The sequence below is a fragment of the Fundulus heteroclitus genome, chromosome 4, assembly GCF_011125445.2.
Source record: "Fundulus heteroclitus isolate FHET01 chromosome 4, MU-UCD_Fhet_4.1, whole genome shotgun sequence".
Classification (NCBI taxonomy): Eukaryota; Metazoa; Chordata; class Actinopteri; order Cyprinodontiformes; family Fundulidae; genus Fundulus; species Fundulus heteroclitus.
The window spans coordinates 22,468,348-22,482,982 of NC_046364.1; the positions used below are offsets into that span (position 1 = coordinate 22,468,348).

Genomic DNA, 14,635 nt, shown 5'->3' on the forward strand with positions numbered 1-14,635 from the left:
TGAGCACCAAAGAAGATACCACCTCCTAGTGGCACAGCAGGGAAATGACACAGGTTTTAGCTTTTGTATTGGTGTTGTGTGCATGGAGATCTCAAATAAAATGTTATGTATTGTAGATGTGTTACCAGAAACTGAAAAAGAATCCTGTTTTAATTGGTCTTTATCGTGTGCACAGTGCCTTAATTAGTCTCCTTCCCTCAGCCTCCATGCTTACCTTCTCCCTCAACTTCTCCTTACTGTTCTCTGATCATCACACCGGCTTACAGTGTCATTCTCCTCACTTCCCTCAGTATTTAAGCTCACTGTTGGCCATCATTCCCTGCTTTATCTTCTTGTTCGACTTCCTATTACTTTCCATTTTCTCCTCGTCTTTCTGCTTTCAATTCTACTCTCCCTGTTATCCTTGTGTTTCTGTAAGCTTTTGCTTATTTTGCTTAAATCCTCACAATGCTCATCCCACGGTCCAGTCTGAGCTTTGGCTCTTCACCCAACCCACACCCCCTTGACACAAAGAGCAAACGGAAGACTAATGTAATGAAAAAAGTAGGGTGCATGATAGAAAGCTGAGAGGAAAGACTTGAGGGGAGAAAAACATAAGGAGGAAGGTGGGGAGGCTCCAGAACTGAGATAGTTGGGAGAGAGATGAAGAAAAGGGAAACAAATGAGGGGAAAATGGGACAAAAGGCCAATTATTTATAACTGCATGACAGGACTGGCAGCCCAGCTGTGATTTAGTACGGAAGCTGAGTCGATGCGGCAAACACACAAAGCCACAAAGCCACTAACAAAGCTCTGAACAAAATAACATAGCCGGGAAATTTTAGAAGGTTTATTGTAAACCATGACATAGAATATGACCTTTATCGGCCGCAGAGCAGGATATAATCATCATCCTCACACAACATCTGTTTGGGTTATTCCTCATGGGACAATCATGTTGACTCTGAAATAAAAGGTTATGTTCAATAGGTGCCACTGGCACAGTTAGAGCTGTTTCTGGTCTGACTTTAGGACCTCCAGGTAATGGTTACCATGGACCTTTTAGCTGCTTCTCTGCTTAATCCTCTTCTTTCCAAACGCCCTAGTTTAGGTGGACCACCGCATCCTGCTAGTTTTGTCTCATGCCGTAATCTTCCATTTTCAGATGATGAATTGAACAGTTGGGTATTCTTACCAGGGGATATTGTTTTATGACCTAACCCAGCTTTAAACGTCTCCACAACTTTCTCCCTGGCCCGTCTGCTGTGTTCCCTGGCCTACATTATGTTCTCTAGCAAACCTTCATAGAAAATGTAGATTTTTACCCAGATTAAATCACAGTAAAACAAACTCTTTTGAGGAATTGTCTCTTCTAAAGGCTGCTGGTTGCCCTGGATTTTACAAACATCAAAGAAAAAGGGGCGAATACAAACTCTACACTTTTCAGGATTGTGATTTAAAAAAAAAAAAAAAGATTGAAAACTATGCATAATTTTCACTTTCCAATTCTGCGTTACATTTTATACGTCTATCATACTAAATCCTGATAAAATATCGTAAAGTCTGTGCTCGTAACGTGATAAAATGTGAAAAGGCCAAAGGGTTGTGAATGCCTTTCTCGGGTGCTGTATATTTCCTTCATCTAGTGTCCCCTGGATGGGATTTTTCTGACCAGTTCTAAGTTGTTACTGTGGTAGAATTGAAAGCAATGAAGGAAATCTCTCTCCCCTTATCTTTCTCTGCTCCATCTTCCCCCTCACCTTCAACGTCGTATCTCACCCTCTCCGCCTCTGTTCGTCTCTTTGCCAGGTGGAGGAGTTTAAAAACGACCCCAGTCCCTCCAAGTGCCTTCACTCTGTGTTCCATGTGGACACCGGTGACGAGTTTCACTCCTACAGCGACTATCACCACCTGCAGGTGAGTCGGCGGCTAGACAAGCGAGAGAGCTAAGCAAATGAGAGAAAACCGTGTAGACGAATGCAGCTTTGCTGTGATCTCCTGATGCATGTTGTTCCACTGCATATTCAGGGTAACGGTGACAGAAATGTTCACTTTCAGAGAAGCTACGATGAGTAAACCTTGTTAAATATGCAACAGCGTGAATAAATTAGCAAATAAATGACACATTACAGTGTATCAGCTCGGCAGCCGTCTGTGAGGCGTGCGGCTGGAAAAAACGTCTTTCTCAGAGAGGTGAATGTGCTTTAAACGGGCCCTCAAAGGGTTTATTCCTCTGTCGATGCTATTGAAAGAGGTCAATTTGGTGTGCTGCGTTTGGATGGAGACTGCATTTCCAGTGAAGCGAGTCCAATACAGCAAGAGAGCCAGAAATCGAAAATCAAAATAAGGGTGCCAAGTTACTTGGCTGTGACAAAGACACTGGGGGGGAAAAAAATCAACAAAAGTGTCTAGAAGTGAAGCGTTTGCTTCTTACATTAAATCCTTGGCTGTTATGTCTTTCACTGTACCTTTATTATTGATGATGCCTCAGTGTCACTTCTAACTAACATAAAAACCCACATCTCAATTGTTGCGGCATGTATGGGGATCGTTTCTTTTTTTTTTGTGGCTGGATTGACAAATTTGAGAACAACACAGAGTATCCAAATGACACAGTGTGCTTCACTCACCTCCTTTTCTCTCATCACTGCAGATCGATGCGGTTTCTCTGTTCCTGCTGTACCTGGTGGAGATGATTTGCTCCGGTCTGCAGATCATTTACAACACTGATGAGGTAAACCGTAGACAAGCCATGCAAATTCTACGCATGTTTTGACCAGGGGCTCAGAGGGATGATTTAAATGCAGGGGACACCCGTCACTGTGCAGGAGACACATCAAAACATTTGAGTAGGGCTCTAAGGAGACCAGTTGTTTTTAACAACATGCAAAACTGTGCAAAAAATTAACACTGCGCATCACCTTGGACATACAATCCCCCCCATGACCGACTGTAAGAGGCAGCATCATGTTCTGGGATCCTCATTAGGGAAGGGGAACCCAGTCTGAGTTTATTGGAGGATAGATGGAACTAACTGCAGAGCAATCCTAGATAAAAGCCTGTTAGAGGCTGCAAAAGACCCGAGACTGAGGCAGCGGTTTATCTTCCAAGTGGACAATGGTCCTAAACGTGCAATTGGAGCCACCATAAAACTGCTTAGAGTGACAGTATTTGCATGTGTTAGAATAGCCCAGTCAAAGTCTGGACCTTAATCCCAAGGAGATGCTGTGGCATGACCAGAAAGGTGATTCTAACTGAACCGGAACCGTCTCTGTTTGTGCAAAGCTGGTAGAGTCATGCTCTGACAGGCTTGCAGTTTAATTTAGACCGAAAGGTGGTTTTAGCGTTGACTCAATACAAATGCATGCCATGCTTTTCAGAGCGTCGTTGGTAAGATCAGCCTATTGACATCTCTAACTGTTGCCAAGAAGATAATACTGCAAAAACTGGAAGTCAAAACAATCATTAAACAGGATACACTGGACCATCTTACTCCTTCAACACATTTCACCCTCCCAAACACAAGCCTACAATGAGGACAAGCCGTCCTTTGCTGAACCCTGGGCTCCCTTCATCAATCACTTGAACAGAAAGTCTAACAACCAAATCCTATCATGTTAAAACCCAAACCAAATTTTACTAAGTATTAATATTAAAAAAATCTTTGAGTGCCCCACAGTTACTCTAGAACAATCAAGAAAACAAACAAATCTTGTTCCATTTTACATGCATTACATTCCAAACACTTCATCACATAATCAAGACAGGATTATTACACCCCCCCACTGCCTCATATAGACTGTCACATCAGTCTATATGAGGTTTACAACTTCAAAAGCTTAAAGTGAAAGATGCATTTAACTGATTTATTATGTGTTAACCAACAGGGCGAGATGTTGATCAATCTAGTTAAATTAAACCTAATTAATAGGACAGTTTAAGTTTTGCAACAAGAAATTTTACATTTGTTTACACCACATAAAGGATGGCTCTGTGGCTCCCGAGGCTCGTTTCCTTAGTGTTCAGAGAGCTGCACAGTTTCATCACAGATCCTTCCTCTGATGAATTTCATTCAGCAGTTTTCCTAAAAGACAAAAAAAAAAAAAAGGCAGCTGAGCCAGAGCCGGGATGATCTACAGCTGCAGCGTAGCTGGAGTTGAGCCCGAGACATGCATCACCCGCGGTCTGATCTGTCACAGTGAAAGCAAATATTCCACGTACGCACGGCTCATAGCGTTAAGCTGCAACACTGCTGTCCAGAAGCCTCTCTTTTCCTGCATGGTTTGGTGGTAAAGCATTTAAGGAAGCTTTATATACAAGATGATCCCTGTTGCTGCACGAGGCTAATTTAATACTTGTACATTTTCCTATTAGAGAGAAAGATTTCTGTATCTGCACGGCATCAAAATATATTGGATCCTAGTAAGACGTGTACGCTGAACTGTCAGATGCCACCTGTTTAAAGATAAGAGCTGTGGATCTCTACCCGGGTTGATTCGAACAAAATTCTCAGCAAATATGTCAGAGCTGGCATAAATCTGACTTTCATAGCATAACTTGCATTTATAGCCTCCCTGAAATGCTCAGTTGACTTAAGTAGAAAAACACTGAGATGATTTCCGTATGGAAGTGTAATCGTCCTCATGGGAGCTGATCCGTTAACATTTTATTTGAAGGAGCCAAGAAGATATTAAACCAAAAGCCGTCTCTCTTTTTACATTGATTTATCTGTCCAGCATGGGTTTTGTCTTCTTCCTTCTTTCTTTTTAATCTTCAGCTGTGAATAAAACTAAAATGGAGCAAGTTGCCTGTTAAATTTCCACAGTGTGCCTTTTTATTGTGTGGCCTCTAGGAGCAACAAGAGCATCATTAATTCTATTAGCTTTACAGCCGGCTCATTCGCAGCTTTACTTACCGCTACAGAGTAGTGAAATTTGTGCCCCCCGGTAGAGAAATCCATTTGTTCACCAAATTGAGCTTATCTGAAGAAAGTAGAAACGTGGTCAACCACTATACCGCTCGGCAATTAGTGCATGCCGCCTTCGCTTTGTTTAGACGCCCAAACACACACACACATCACCTCGGCAACCTCTCATTTTTCACCATTTCTTACCACTGACAAAACAAATTAGCAATGCAATGTTTTATTGCTGCCCGTGCAGCAGCCTTCTCTGCATGGTTAAACAGCGCTTACTAAATTGCATAATTCAAACTGAGGCGGCCTGCGCCCCAAAACCTTGGATTAGCAAACATCAGATCCACTGAGCAGGAGCTTTTGTGATTGGTGCTCCCACTGAAAGCCGTTTGAAATGTATTTCATTCAGCCTAATCACATTAGTCCCGTATTTATTAGCCTGTTGTAAGCTGTCACTGCTTGTGAAGTCCGTTGGCGTTCTCCTGACTGAGCTCAGAAGCTGCATTGCAGTATTTTTGTGATTGCAAAGAAAGGCTCTGCGCGTCTCCCAAGAAAAGATGCACCATCAACCTGCTGCCAGATGTCATTTTTCAGCCCCGCGCTGCATGAGGTGCTGCGACTCATTAGCTCGCGTGCATCGCAATCTCCTCCTCGATCTGTCTTTTGTGCACAGCGCGAGCCGGATGTCTCGCAAAGGTGTTCGCCCTCGTACAGCCACAATGGACCCACGCAAAATGAAGCGTAGTTCTGAAATTATAAAGGGAAGCGACTCCATTAGACATTCAGAGTATTAGGCTGTGCATTTGTATTCTGCCTGGCTCCGCTACCCTAAAACAAAATGCAACCAGTTTTCTTCAAAACCTTCTGTGAAGGCCGCCGAAGATGGTTAGTGAACGGAGGGGAGTGGCAGCCGAGTGGTCAGAGCAGTTATGGGCAATGAATCAATCTCCAAAGCTTTAAGTATCTCGCTCATGAATAAATATACATGCGTTTTACAATTTAAATTTGTATTTTAAAAGAAATCCTTTCTTTAAAATAGGTGTTTTTTGGGGTTGGTCTTTCACAGATCAATACGCCAGTGTTTGTGAATGGGACGTGAAGAGACGCTCACCGGCTAGGAATACGTTCTGCGTGGCGCTGACAGTTTGCTGCTGCCACTTGGGTAAAGGTAGAAGTGTGTGGCTTCACAAATGTATCCAAATCGAGCCCTGAGAAAGAGGCAGGATTAGTAATCCAGCGGCAGTAAGACAGAGAGGCTGTTTGGGCCAGTAGGCAGTAACATTCATTAAGATACCATTAAGATACTAAAGAGTTCCCCTCGTTAATCATTCAAGTCATAAAACCCTGAATAAAAGATGCAGCAAACACCTTTCTCTCTCTCTTTTGCTCTCTTCTGCCTGCCCTCCTTCACAAACTGCCCTATTTAAGTTCTGCACAGGTTCTTTTTTGTCTCTCTTTGCCTCACTTTGTCATTTTAGATTAAATCTCCCATCACTCCTGAGCACACGCATGCACCGCCACGTTCAGGTCTTTTAATGATGCAAGACCGGAAAATCATCACACTTTATAACGTCTTGTTATTTCTGGCTCCTCCATCTCACAGGTAGAAGCAGCGTCTTTCCTTTAAGCCAAGAAAAGACGGAGGCTACATTTAAGCAGGGTCTCTGTCGTTCTTAGAGAAGCGCCAATAAACTGACCAGAGATTGGAAACAAAACGTTTCTCTGATTAGCTCAGACTGCTGCTCTGCAGGACAAATCTCCTGACAGATCTGAATTTATAGGAATTTATGTATTATAAATACATTAAAACTTGGACTACTTTGGTTTATAAACACAACAACCCTCAGCATGCATGGAATATTTAATTTGATAAAAACCAGATATGGTTTAGTGACGTTTGTTGATGTATAAAAGGGAATGAACTTGTAATCCATTGATTTAGTGTTGGTTTCAAAACTATCTCTATCAAACTGCATCACAGTTTTCTGTTTTGTAAGTCCTTAGGAAAAAAAAATAAAAACGGAATCTGCTGGATTCAAAATCAACCTTTCAGACCACACAGACACCTGCTAATGCATATGTTACGTCCCAAAAAGGCCCCAACATATTTGAGGACATGTAGGCAAAAATGAGGGTTAACAAAAGTTATTGTATTTTAAAGCTCTCTTGATCTTTTCTTTTGGTTCAGCTGCTTTGATTTTCTGTGGAGGAAGAAAAAAAGAAAAAGAGAGAGAGTTAAATACCCTCAGTTCCCGGTGTCCCAAAAAAAGAGAGGGGGGAACACAAAAATCCCAAAAGTATTAACAGAAAGTTGGACCTGGTCTGTCGATCAAACGAACAGAACGGTGCAGCAGGGGGCCGGCCCTATACAGGGCCGTCGAAGCCCCTACTATTACCGGACTATAGCAAAAAAGAAACTACTGCAAAGAAAGAATCGAAAACAGGACAACCGGTCCCACCAGGCCAAAATCACATCGAAAAACAGCACACAACCAAAGGCTAACAAAAATACTGCATGGCAGCCTGGAGTCGTCAACTGCGTCCTATAGCTACTGGAGATGTGCGCGCACCAGGATCAGGACACATCCCTGGTAGTGGTGGTGGTGGAGCGAGCGGAAGGGCGGGGTTCCAAACATGCCGAAACCCAGCCTATTTATAGGCGGACCAACAGCGCCACAAAATAATGTAAAAATACAAAATAAAAAATTATCCAAACTCCAAAATATCTCAACAAAAAAATCAGTCAACTAAAGTCTATACAAAACAAGCAAAACAAAAAATAAAATAAAAAATAGACAAAAATAATTATAATGTGCCCAAAGCACATAACAGGATATCAGCCAGAGGAACCCTGATCGGCGCATATGTTGGAGTTCTAGATGTTCTGAAGGTTTTAATCAGTGCAAGATCGTCTCATAATTACAATCTGGCAATGAGTGGTCGAGTGTCTCTTGCAGGCAGCTGACAAGGCTACGCTGCAAAAAGGGAACTAGAAATAAGTAAATATTTTCTTGAAATGAGTGTATTTGAGCAGGTAAATAAGATTATCATCCAATGTAATGAGTATTTTGACACCTAAAATAAGATATACTGTGCTTGAAATAAGGTGATGAAGATCTAATTTAAGTGCAGAAATCTTATTCCATTGACAGATCATTTAAATTTGTCAAATTTGTCAAATACGCTTATTTCAAGACAATTTCCCTTCCTTCTAGCTTCCTTCTTGCTGTGTATACCTTCACATGTAGCATTGGCACACTTTATTGCTTAATTAAACCTCGCCTGTAGCTGCAGGGAGGGTTTCACCTTGAGTGCTGATGAGAAATCAGCCTTCCCCTGCTCTTTGGTAACCTTAGTAATCAGCCTTCCAGCCTTCACCCCCGATCAATACAGAAGGTCATTCATTATTGTATATCCGTGTATTTTTGTGCCTCTGTGTCCTGTGTGTTTGTAAAAGCCGAGGCGCAGCATAAATCATGGGCTGTTGCTGCGCTTTCCATTCGGGAACATGTTTACAACCTGCAGCTCCCGCTCAATCAGTGTGTGTCTGTGTGTGTGTGTGTGTGTGTGTGTGTGTGTGTGTGTGTGTGTGTGTGTGTGTGTGTGAGACCGCTAGGAGTGTATCCATGTGGTGCCTGTCTTACATTGGCTCCCTGTGTCCCAAACCTTTCTGTGTTTGATGTTTTTTTTTTTTTTTTGGGTTTTGTTCCCCCTCGCAGGTTTCCTTCATCCAGAATCTGGTGTTCTGTGTAGAGCGGGCCTACAGGGTGCCTGACTACGGCATGTGGGAGCGGGGCAGCAAATACAACAACGGCAGCACAGAGCTGCATTCCAGGTCAGTCAGACTGAAATAAACAGACAAAGCAGACAAAGGCGCTCTGAAATAAATAAGCGCACCATCTGACATGTTCGAACGTCAAGGGCAAAAATCTTTTTTTCCCCCCCAAAACAAACAAACAAACAAACTAAGGTTTCAATGATTTACTGTCTCGTTTCTTGTAGTTCTAACTTTTATGCACGGGAGAATTGGCTTCTCTTCTAAGTACTGCAAATCCAATAATTATTTACTAAATGCCATAGAACAAGTCAAAACCGTGTTTCTCTGGGATCAAAAATTCACTACAGTTCAATACATAGATTTACATAGACATAGTAAACACAAAGGGATACAAAACTGAACAACAGCAACAACGAGAAGCACATAACCCTAAAAAAGGTCCAGAATTCTAAGTAAATAAGTGAAATGAATTTGTATAGCATGTTTCACAGATATTAAAGTCACAAGATGCCTCACAGTAACAGACCTAAAAGTAATAATGTACTTCAGATCAATGCAATAATCTAATTAAAAGCCTGCTGCTATAAAAATGTCTTTAACCGTTGCATAAAAGAGTCGGTGGAGTTCACGCAGCGCAGGGACAGTGGGAGACCGTCTCAGCCTTGGGGCCATGGCCTGAATAGAGCGATCTCCACCAGTTTTAAAATGAGTCAAGTTCTATCAAGAAGTTGTAATGCACTTCCCGCCCTTGGATTTTAGCATTGCATCCTTAAAAAAAGTATTTAGAGTTCCTTTTTTTCAAGGTTTCTGTGATACCAGTGACCTTTATCTCCAGTATTCAGCCAGGAAATGGGTAGAGAGAGAAGGAGGGAGAGGACATGCAGCAAAGGTGCCAAGGTCGGGAATCAAACCTGGGGTAGGTCCATTTGAGTGCTGCACCGCTCACATGCACGGTGATCCCAAGAAATCTGATCGTTCCCTATGGACCAATTTATAGCCCCTTTAATAGTCTTTTTTTTAGTTACCAAGCTAAACGTACATCTTCAAACAAGTTGCTAAACTTTAGTCAGACCATCCCTCATCTGTTAGTTCGATCCAATTTGTCCCGTGCACCAAATCCTGATGTAGAAATAAGATCCGCTTCCTCTCGACATGACCTCTTCAGTCAGACGGTCTACAGCCGTGGATCTGAAATGACTTTTAAAGCGTTAAAACAGTGCTCCGTCTCTTTTTCAGATGGCTGTGTGGATGAGACCGCCTGTAGAAACGGCATCCCACTGGTCCTTTTCAAACTGAAGCTAGCTGTGAACCCTTTAAACAAGCTTTCATTCATGATCATTCACACAAATCAAGTGTCCTCTCCTTCTAATCTACTGTGCAACAGGACTGGGAGAATAGTTAAGCACGAGATGTAGGGACGAAACGTGTGCTGGAGGTTCAAGGAAATGGTTCAAGGAAATCTATTTGTCTGACTTTTTTTTACATGATCACATTCCTGTGATGACCAAGACAGCTCAACAAGTGAGCCAAACTTTATACAAGTGTATAAAGTTTGGGTTAGCTCAAAAAAAAAAAAAAAATCTAAAACTTTGATATAGCGCTGCCTGGTGTTATGAAAACATGGTGTGGGTATTGATTAATGTTGCGCTAAAGTTATCGGTTGGATTTACCCCCACCTGTTCCCCTCTTCTGTTTCCTGTCCATCATCCTGTGGTCAGCAAAGCCATCAGCAGTGATCAAATGATCTCCATCACAGAAAAATGCACACGAGTTCAACAATCGCATAGTTGATCTTCCAGATGGGGATAAAGCTCACATGGTCAAGCAGCATCAGCGCTATCCTGACCCGGTGCAGAGAGCTTTTGTTACCTGCTTCTAACTAACTTATCATCCAAGGTCGAACTGGCCTCCCTCTCCTGTCTTGATAAAGATCCTCAATTTCTGCTCTGGCTTATCTCTTTTTCTCTGACAACCCAAGACGATTGGCAGCGGCTTGCCAAGATATCCTGCAGGAAAGATAACTGATTCAGTGTGTCTAGTGCTTCTTGTCGCCCCCCCACCCCCCTTGCTACGCTTTGAATTTTCCCAATTAGTGAGCTTGTGTATACACGTAGTTGTGTAATAGCAGAAGATATGCTGTGGGTAAACAGTAGCTCAGGCGGGTTCAGAACAGTTGTATGTAAACAAAATCTGTGTAACGGATCTTGTTTGAGAAGTCCTTCTTACTAATGTGCAGGGCCACTGGGCTCAGGAGAAATGCACAGGAAAGGTTGTCTCCATTTGAGAGCGGATTTATTCTTGCGAGCATTTTAGGAGTAGAATTTTTCGGTCCCAGCCCGGGTTTGTCCGGCCCTGCTCAGGAGGAGGGTCAAACCGAGTGGACTCAAGTAAAGTTTTGGCTGCTCACACCACATCTCACCGATTGGCCAAGGGTGAGGGGAAACGAGAAGGTTTTTCTACGAAAGTCCAGAATACCTGAAGAACGACGACATTAATATTTAGGACCTGCATTAACAAAGTGTAATTTCAGCAGAGCTGAAAGCAGCTTGCAGCCGGGGAACCAGTTTAGACAGCTTTGTCTCCCCTCTCGTCTTCTGTTACTCACTCTCAGAAAGACACACATAATACCTGTGGAGGCAAACAGATATGGTGCAGAGAAGCCTTATTTTATTATTAGTTTATGCTGATGTGTGATCGACATCCTGGTGGCTGGAAAGCATTAATCAGAGAAGCAGCAGAGAGACCAGAGGTCAGCCTGAAGGAGCTGCAGAGACTGGAGGATCTGTCCATAGGACCGCAATAAGCTGTACACTCCATAGAGCTGGGCTTTATGGAGGAGTGGCAAAAACATTATGTCTGACCCAATCCCATCATCCTAAGAACACCATCTCCACAATGGTGGTGGCAGCATCATGCTGTGGGGATGTTTGTCTCAGCAGGGAGTTGGAAACTCAGAGTCGAGAGAAAGATGGATGGTAATAAATGATCTGAAGCAGACTACTGAAGCAACAATGGACTGGTTTTAGGGGAAACATATAAATGTATTGGAATGGCCTAGTCAAAGTCCAGACCTCAGTCCAATTGAGAATCTGTGATTAGACTTAAAGATCACTGTTCACAAGTGAAAACCATCCAACATGAAGGAGCTGGAGCAGTTTAGCCTTGAAGAATGGACAGAAATCCCAGAGGGAAGATGTGGTGAGCTCAGAGAGACTGACCCAAAACCACTAGTTGTTAGAATTGCTGCAAAAGGAGGATCAACAAAGTACTGCGTTTAGAGGGTTATGCTTGTTGAAGTGTTGTTATTTTGTCTGACATCTTTGCTTGTACTAAAAGTTCAACAAAGTGGGATGAAGAGTTATCCACACTGATGTTTTCTGTTGTCCTGTCCTATTTGTTGTTTGCTTCACGATACAAAAAGAACATATCTTTAAAGTTGTAGGCATGTTCTGCAAATGAAATGGTGCAAAATCTCACATCTAATTTAATTCAAGTTTGTGAGGCAACAAAACATAAGAAATGCCAAAGGGAGTGAATACCTTTGCAAGGCACTGTATATCAAAAGACTAACTTTTTGCCTCTTAACTTAGACTTAGACAACTTTATTTGTCATTTTGTATGCACAGAGTGCGTACAGAACATTAAGAAAATGTATCATCAGATTTGATCTATTAAATAGATTTAAGATCGAAGATAAATTCTATCTAGCATGTCTAATCTCACCAGGATTGTTTCTAGTTTTAATGAGTCAGATGTAATCTGATGCACACTATTTAGTATCTGGCTTTTCTTTCAGTAGAGTAGGAAGGCCTAGGAAAATAACTTATCACAGCAACACCTTTCTAGGAATATGAGAGTAGTTTACACAATGTGATTACCATTTAAACTAAAATAATTATGCACCATGTGTGCCACAGCTCTCGAATGCCATGTGTGCAGCACATTTATCCCGGGGTTGTAATAAAATGTCTTTGACATATTTTGATGGACTGATCTCAGCTCTACTTTACACTTCTCAACTATTTTTACAGATAGTTGAAAGTTGGTTAGGTGAGGTCATTTGACCCTGTCTAATTTGTCTAATATGAGATTGTGTACCAAGCTTTTAAGTACTATATACATACCTAGAATCAATTCTTGAAGTACACTACAACTTGTTGTAAATATTTATTTCTTTATGACTCTAATTCAGACACCTGTTATGCCCCCTTTGAACCATACTAAGGCCCTGTTTACACCACAACGATCCATTGAAAATTGAACTTTTGTTCCAGTTCCTGTTAACACGTTTACACAACAATACTTTAAGACGGTGTTATTCCCATCATTTTACACGTCGGGAAGTTGAAAAAGGATGTATGGGAATAAAATAAATATTTACCTTCAAAACTTGCACTATGCACCTTTAAGGTAACTTTATAGCTGTGGTTGTGGTCACAAGAGTCAACAACTAAAACATTGCTCTGCCATTTTTTTTCTTCTTCTGTGGTTCCTTAACTGGTAGGCAGCAGCAGTAATGTTGTGCCTGGCTGCATCCATTTCTACAGATTTCTATCATAGTGTGCATGAGCCAGAGATTCCCTGGAAGAAAAGTGCTGTTTTTCCGTTACGCAAAGTCCCGTGATGGTCCGTTCTCTAACCATTACACCGTGGAACCCGTTTTCAAACGGTGCCAATGTCAGCAAAAACTATCACCACTGTCATGTAAACAGTACAAACGCATCCAAAACATTGTTGTCTAAACCAGGCCTAAAACCGCTGCAGAAAGATAAAACTAAACCAGAACATGGATGGTCTGGGAAGGTTCTTTGAGAGGAACTCTGGGAAACATTTCTTGTGCTGCCCTCGGTAGCTCATCAGAGCCTCCGACCATTAAAATACTGCCCGTCCTTATTTCTTGTACTGATCCAGTGTTCTCCAACGAAATTGAAATACATTTCTGAAAAATCTGGAATGATATCACAAGTCATCTTCACTGTCATTTTCCACCTGATCTTCTTTATGGGGCAATCTCCACTGGGTAGAAAAGGGAGACGTGGCAGTGAAATGGATTTGCTTTTTATCTGCATTGCAATCACAGGGGTCAGTCACTGTGAAATTCACTCCTGTATTCTTTCTTAAGAGTTGCATTATTTACAGTAGACGGCAATCTCAAGAACCTTCAGCTTTATTGAGACAGACAACGATCAGAAATTGCATTGAGTAGAGTTTTCTGAAACCGAATGGAATAATTGAAAGACAGAAATAATCATGCAGTTGTACACAACCAAATGTAAGATGTTCTTTCCTCTAATGTCCCTCGGTCTGACTGTAACAGTGTCTGCTCCCTGTAAGGTTCAGTGTTTCTTCTCATTGCAGCTCAGTGGGCCTCGCTAAAGCTGCTCTGGAGGCCATCAATGGATTCAACCTGTTTGGAAACCAGGTATGTCAACTCCGCTGTCTGCTTATTTTTCCCACTCTGCATCAAATGACTCCCCACTGAGGGGTCCACTTTAGAATTGAACACGAAGTTCCATCTGAATGGCTTGTTCCTTTTCAGCAGATGTTTGCGCACACATTGATCGATTGCCTCAGTTGATGCCGGTTTGGCTCCCTGCCTGCCTGCTTTTTTTTTTTTTTTTCGCTCAATTCATTAGTGCATATATTTTCTATTTTCTTCTTTTTTGTAAGGCAGAAAAACAGACTCATTCATTAGACCTGTCAGTGGCTTAGAAGAAAAGGTCCTTTTCCACTCATTAATCTCAACAATTGGACGTTACCCAGGAATTTCTTATCTGGCCATTAAATCCATCAGAAGCAAGAGAGTTTGTAATATGTAAAGTCACTGAAGGTTTACACTAAAACTGATGTTTTTTTTTTTTTTTATCTTTCTGAACAACTGCAAAATAAGGGCTTCAACCACCCCTGGAAATTAGAGGTGGACCAATCAATCAGCCAGGAAGGGGAATTAGCCAATTTTTCTT

General features: G+C 41.9%; 1 protein-coding gene across 3 annotated transcripts in view; it reads left to right on the forward strand.

Moving 5' to 3' along the window:
* phkb (phosphorylase kinase, beta) overlaps positions 1-14,635 on the forward strand; it is a 134,511-nt gene that overhangs the window by 31,985 nt on the left and 87,891 nt on the right. For all 3 annotated transcript variants that reach the window (XM_012873994.3, XM_012873993.3, XM_012873992.3), the window contains 4 exons: positions 1,789-1,896; positions 2,633-2,713; positions 8,614-8,729; positions 14,031-14,094. In XM_012873994.3, the coding sequence (XP_012729448.2) occupies positions 1,789-1,896; positions 2,633-2,713; positions 8,614-8,729; positions 14,031-14,094 (369 nt within the window). The remainder of the gene's footprint in view (positions 1-1,788; positions 1,897-2,632; positions 2,714-8,613; positions 8,730-14,030; positions 14,095-14,635) is intronic.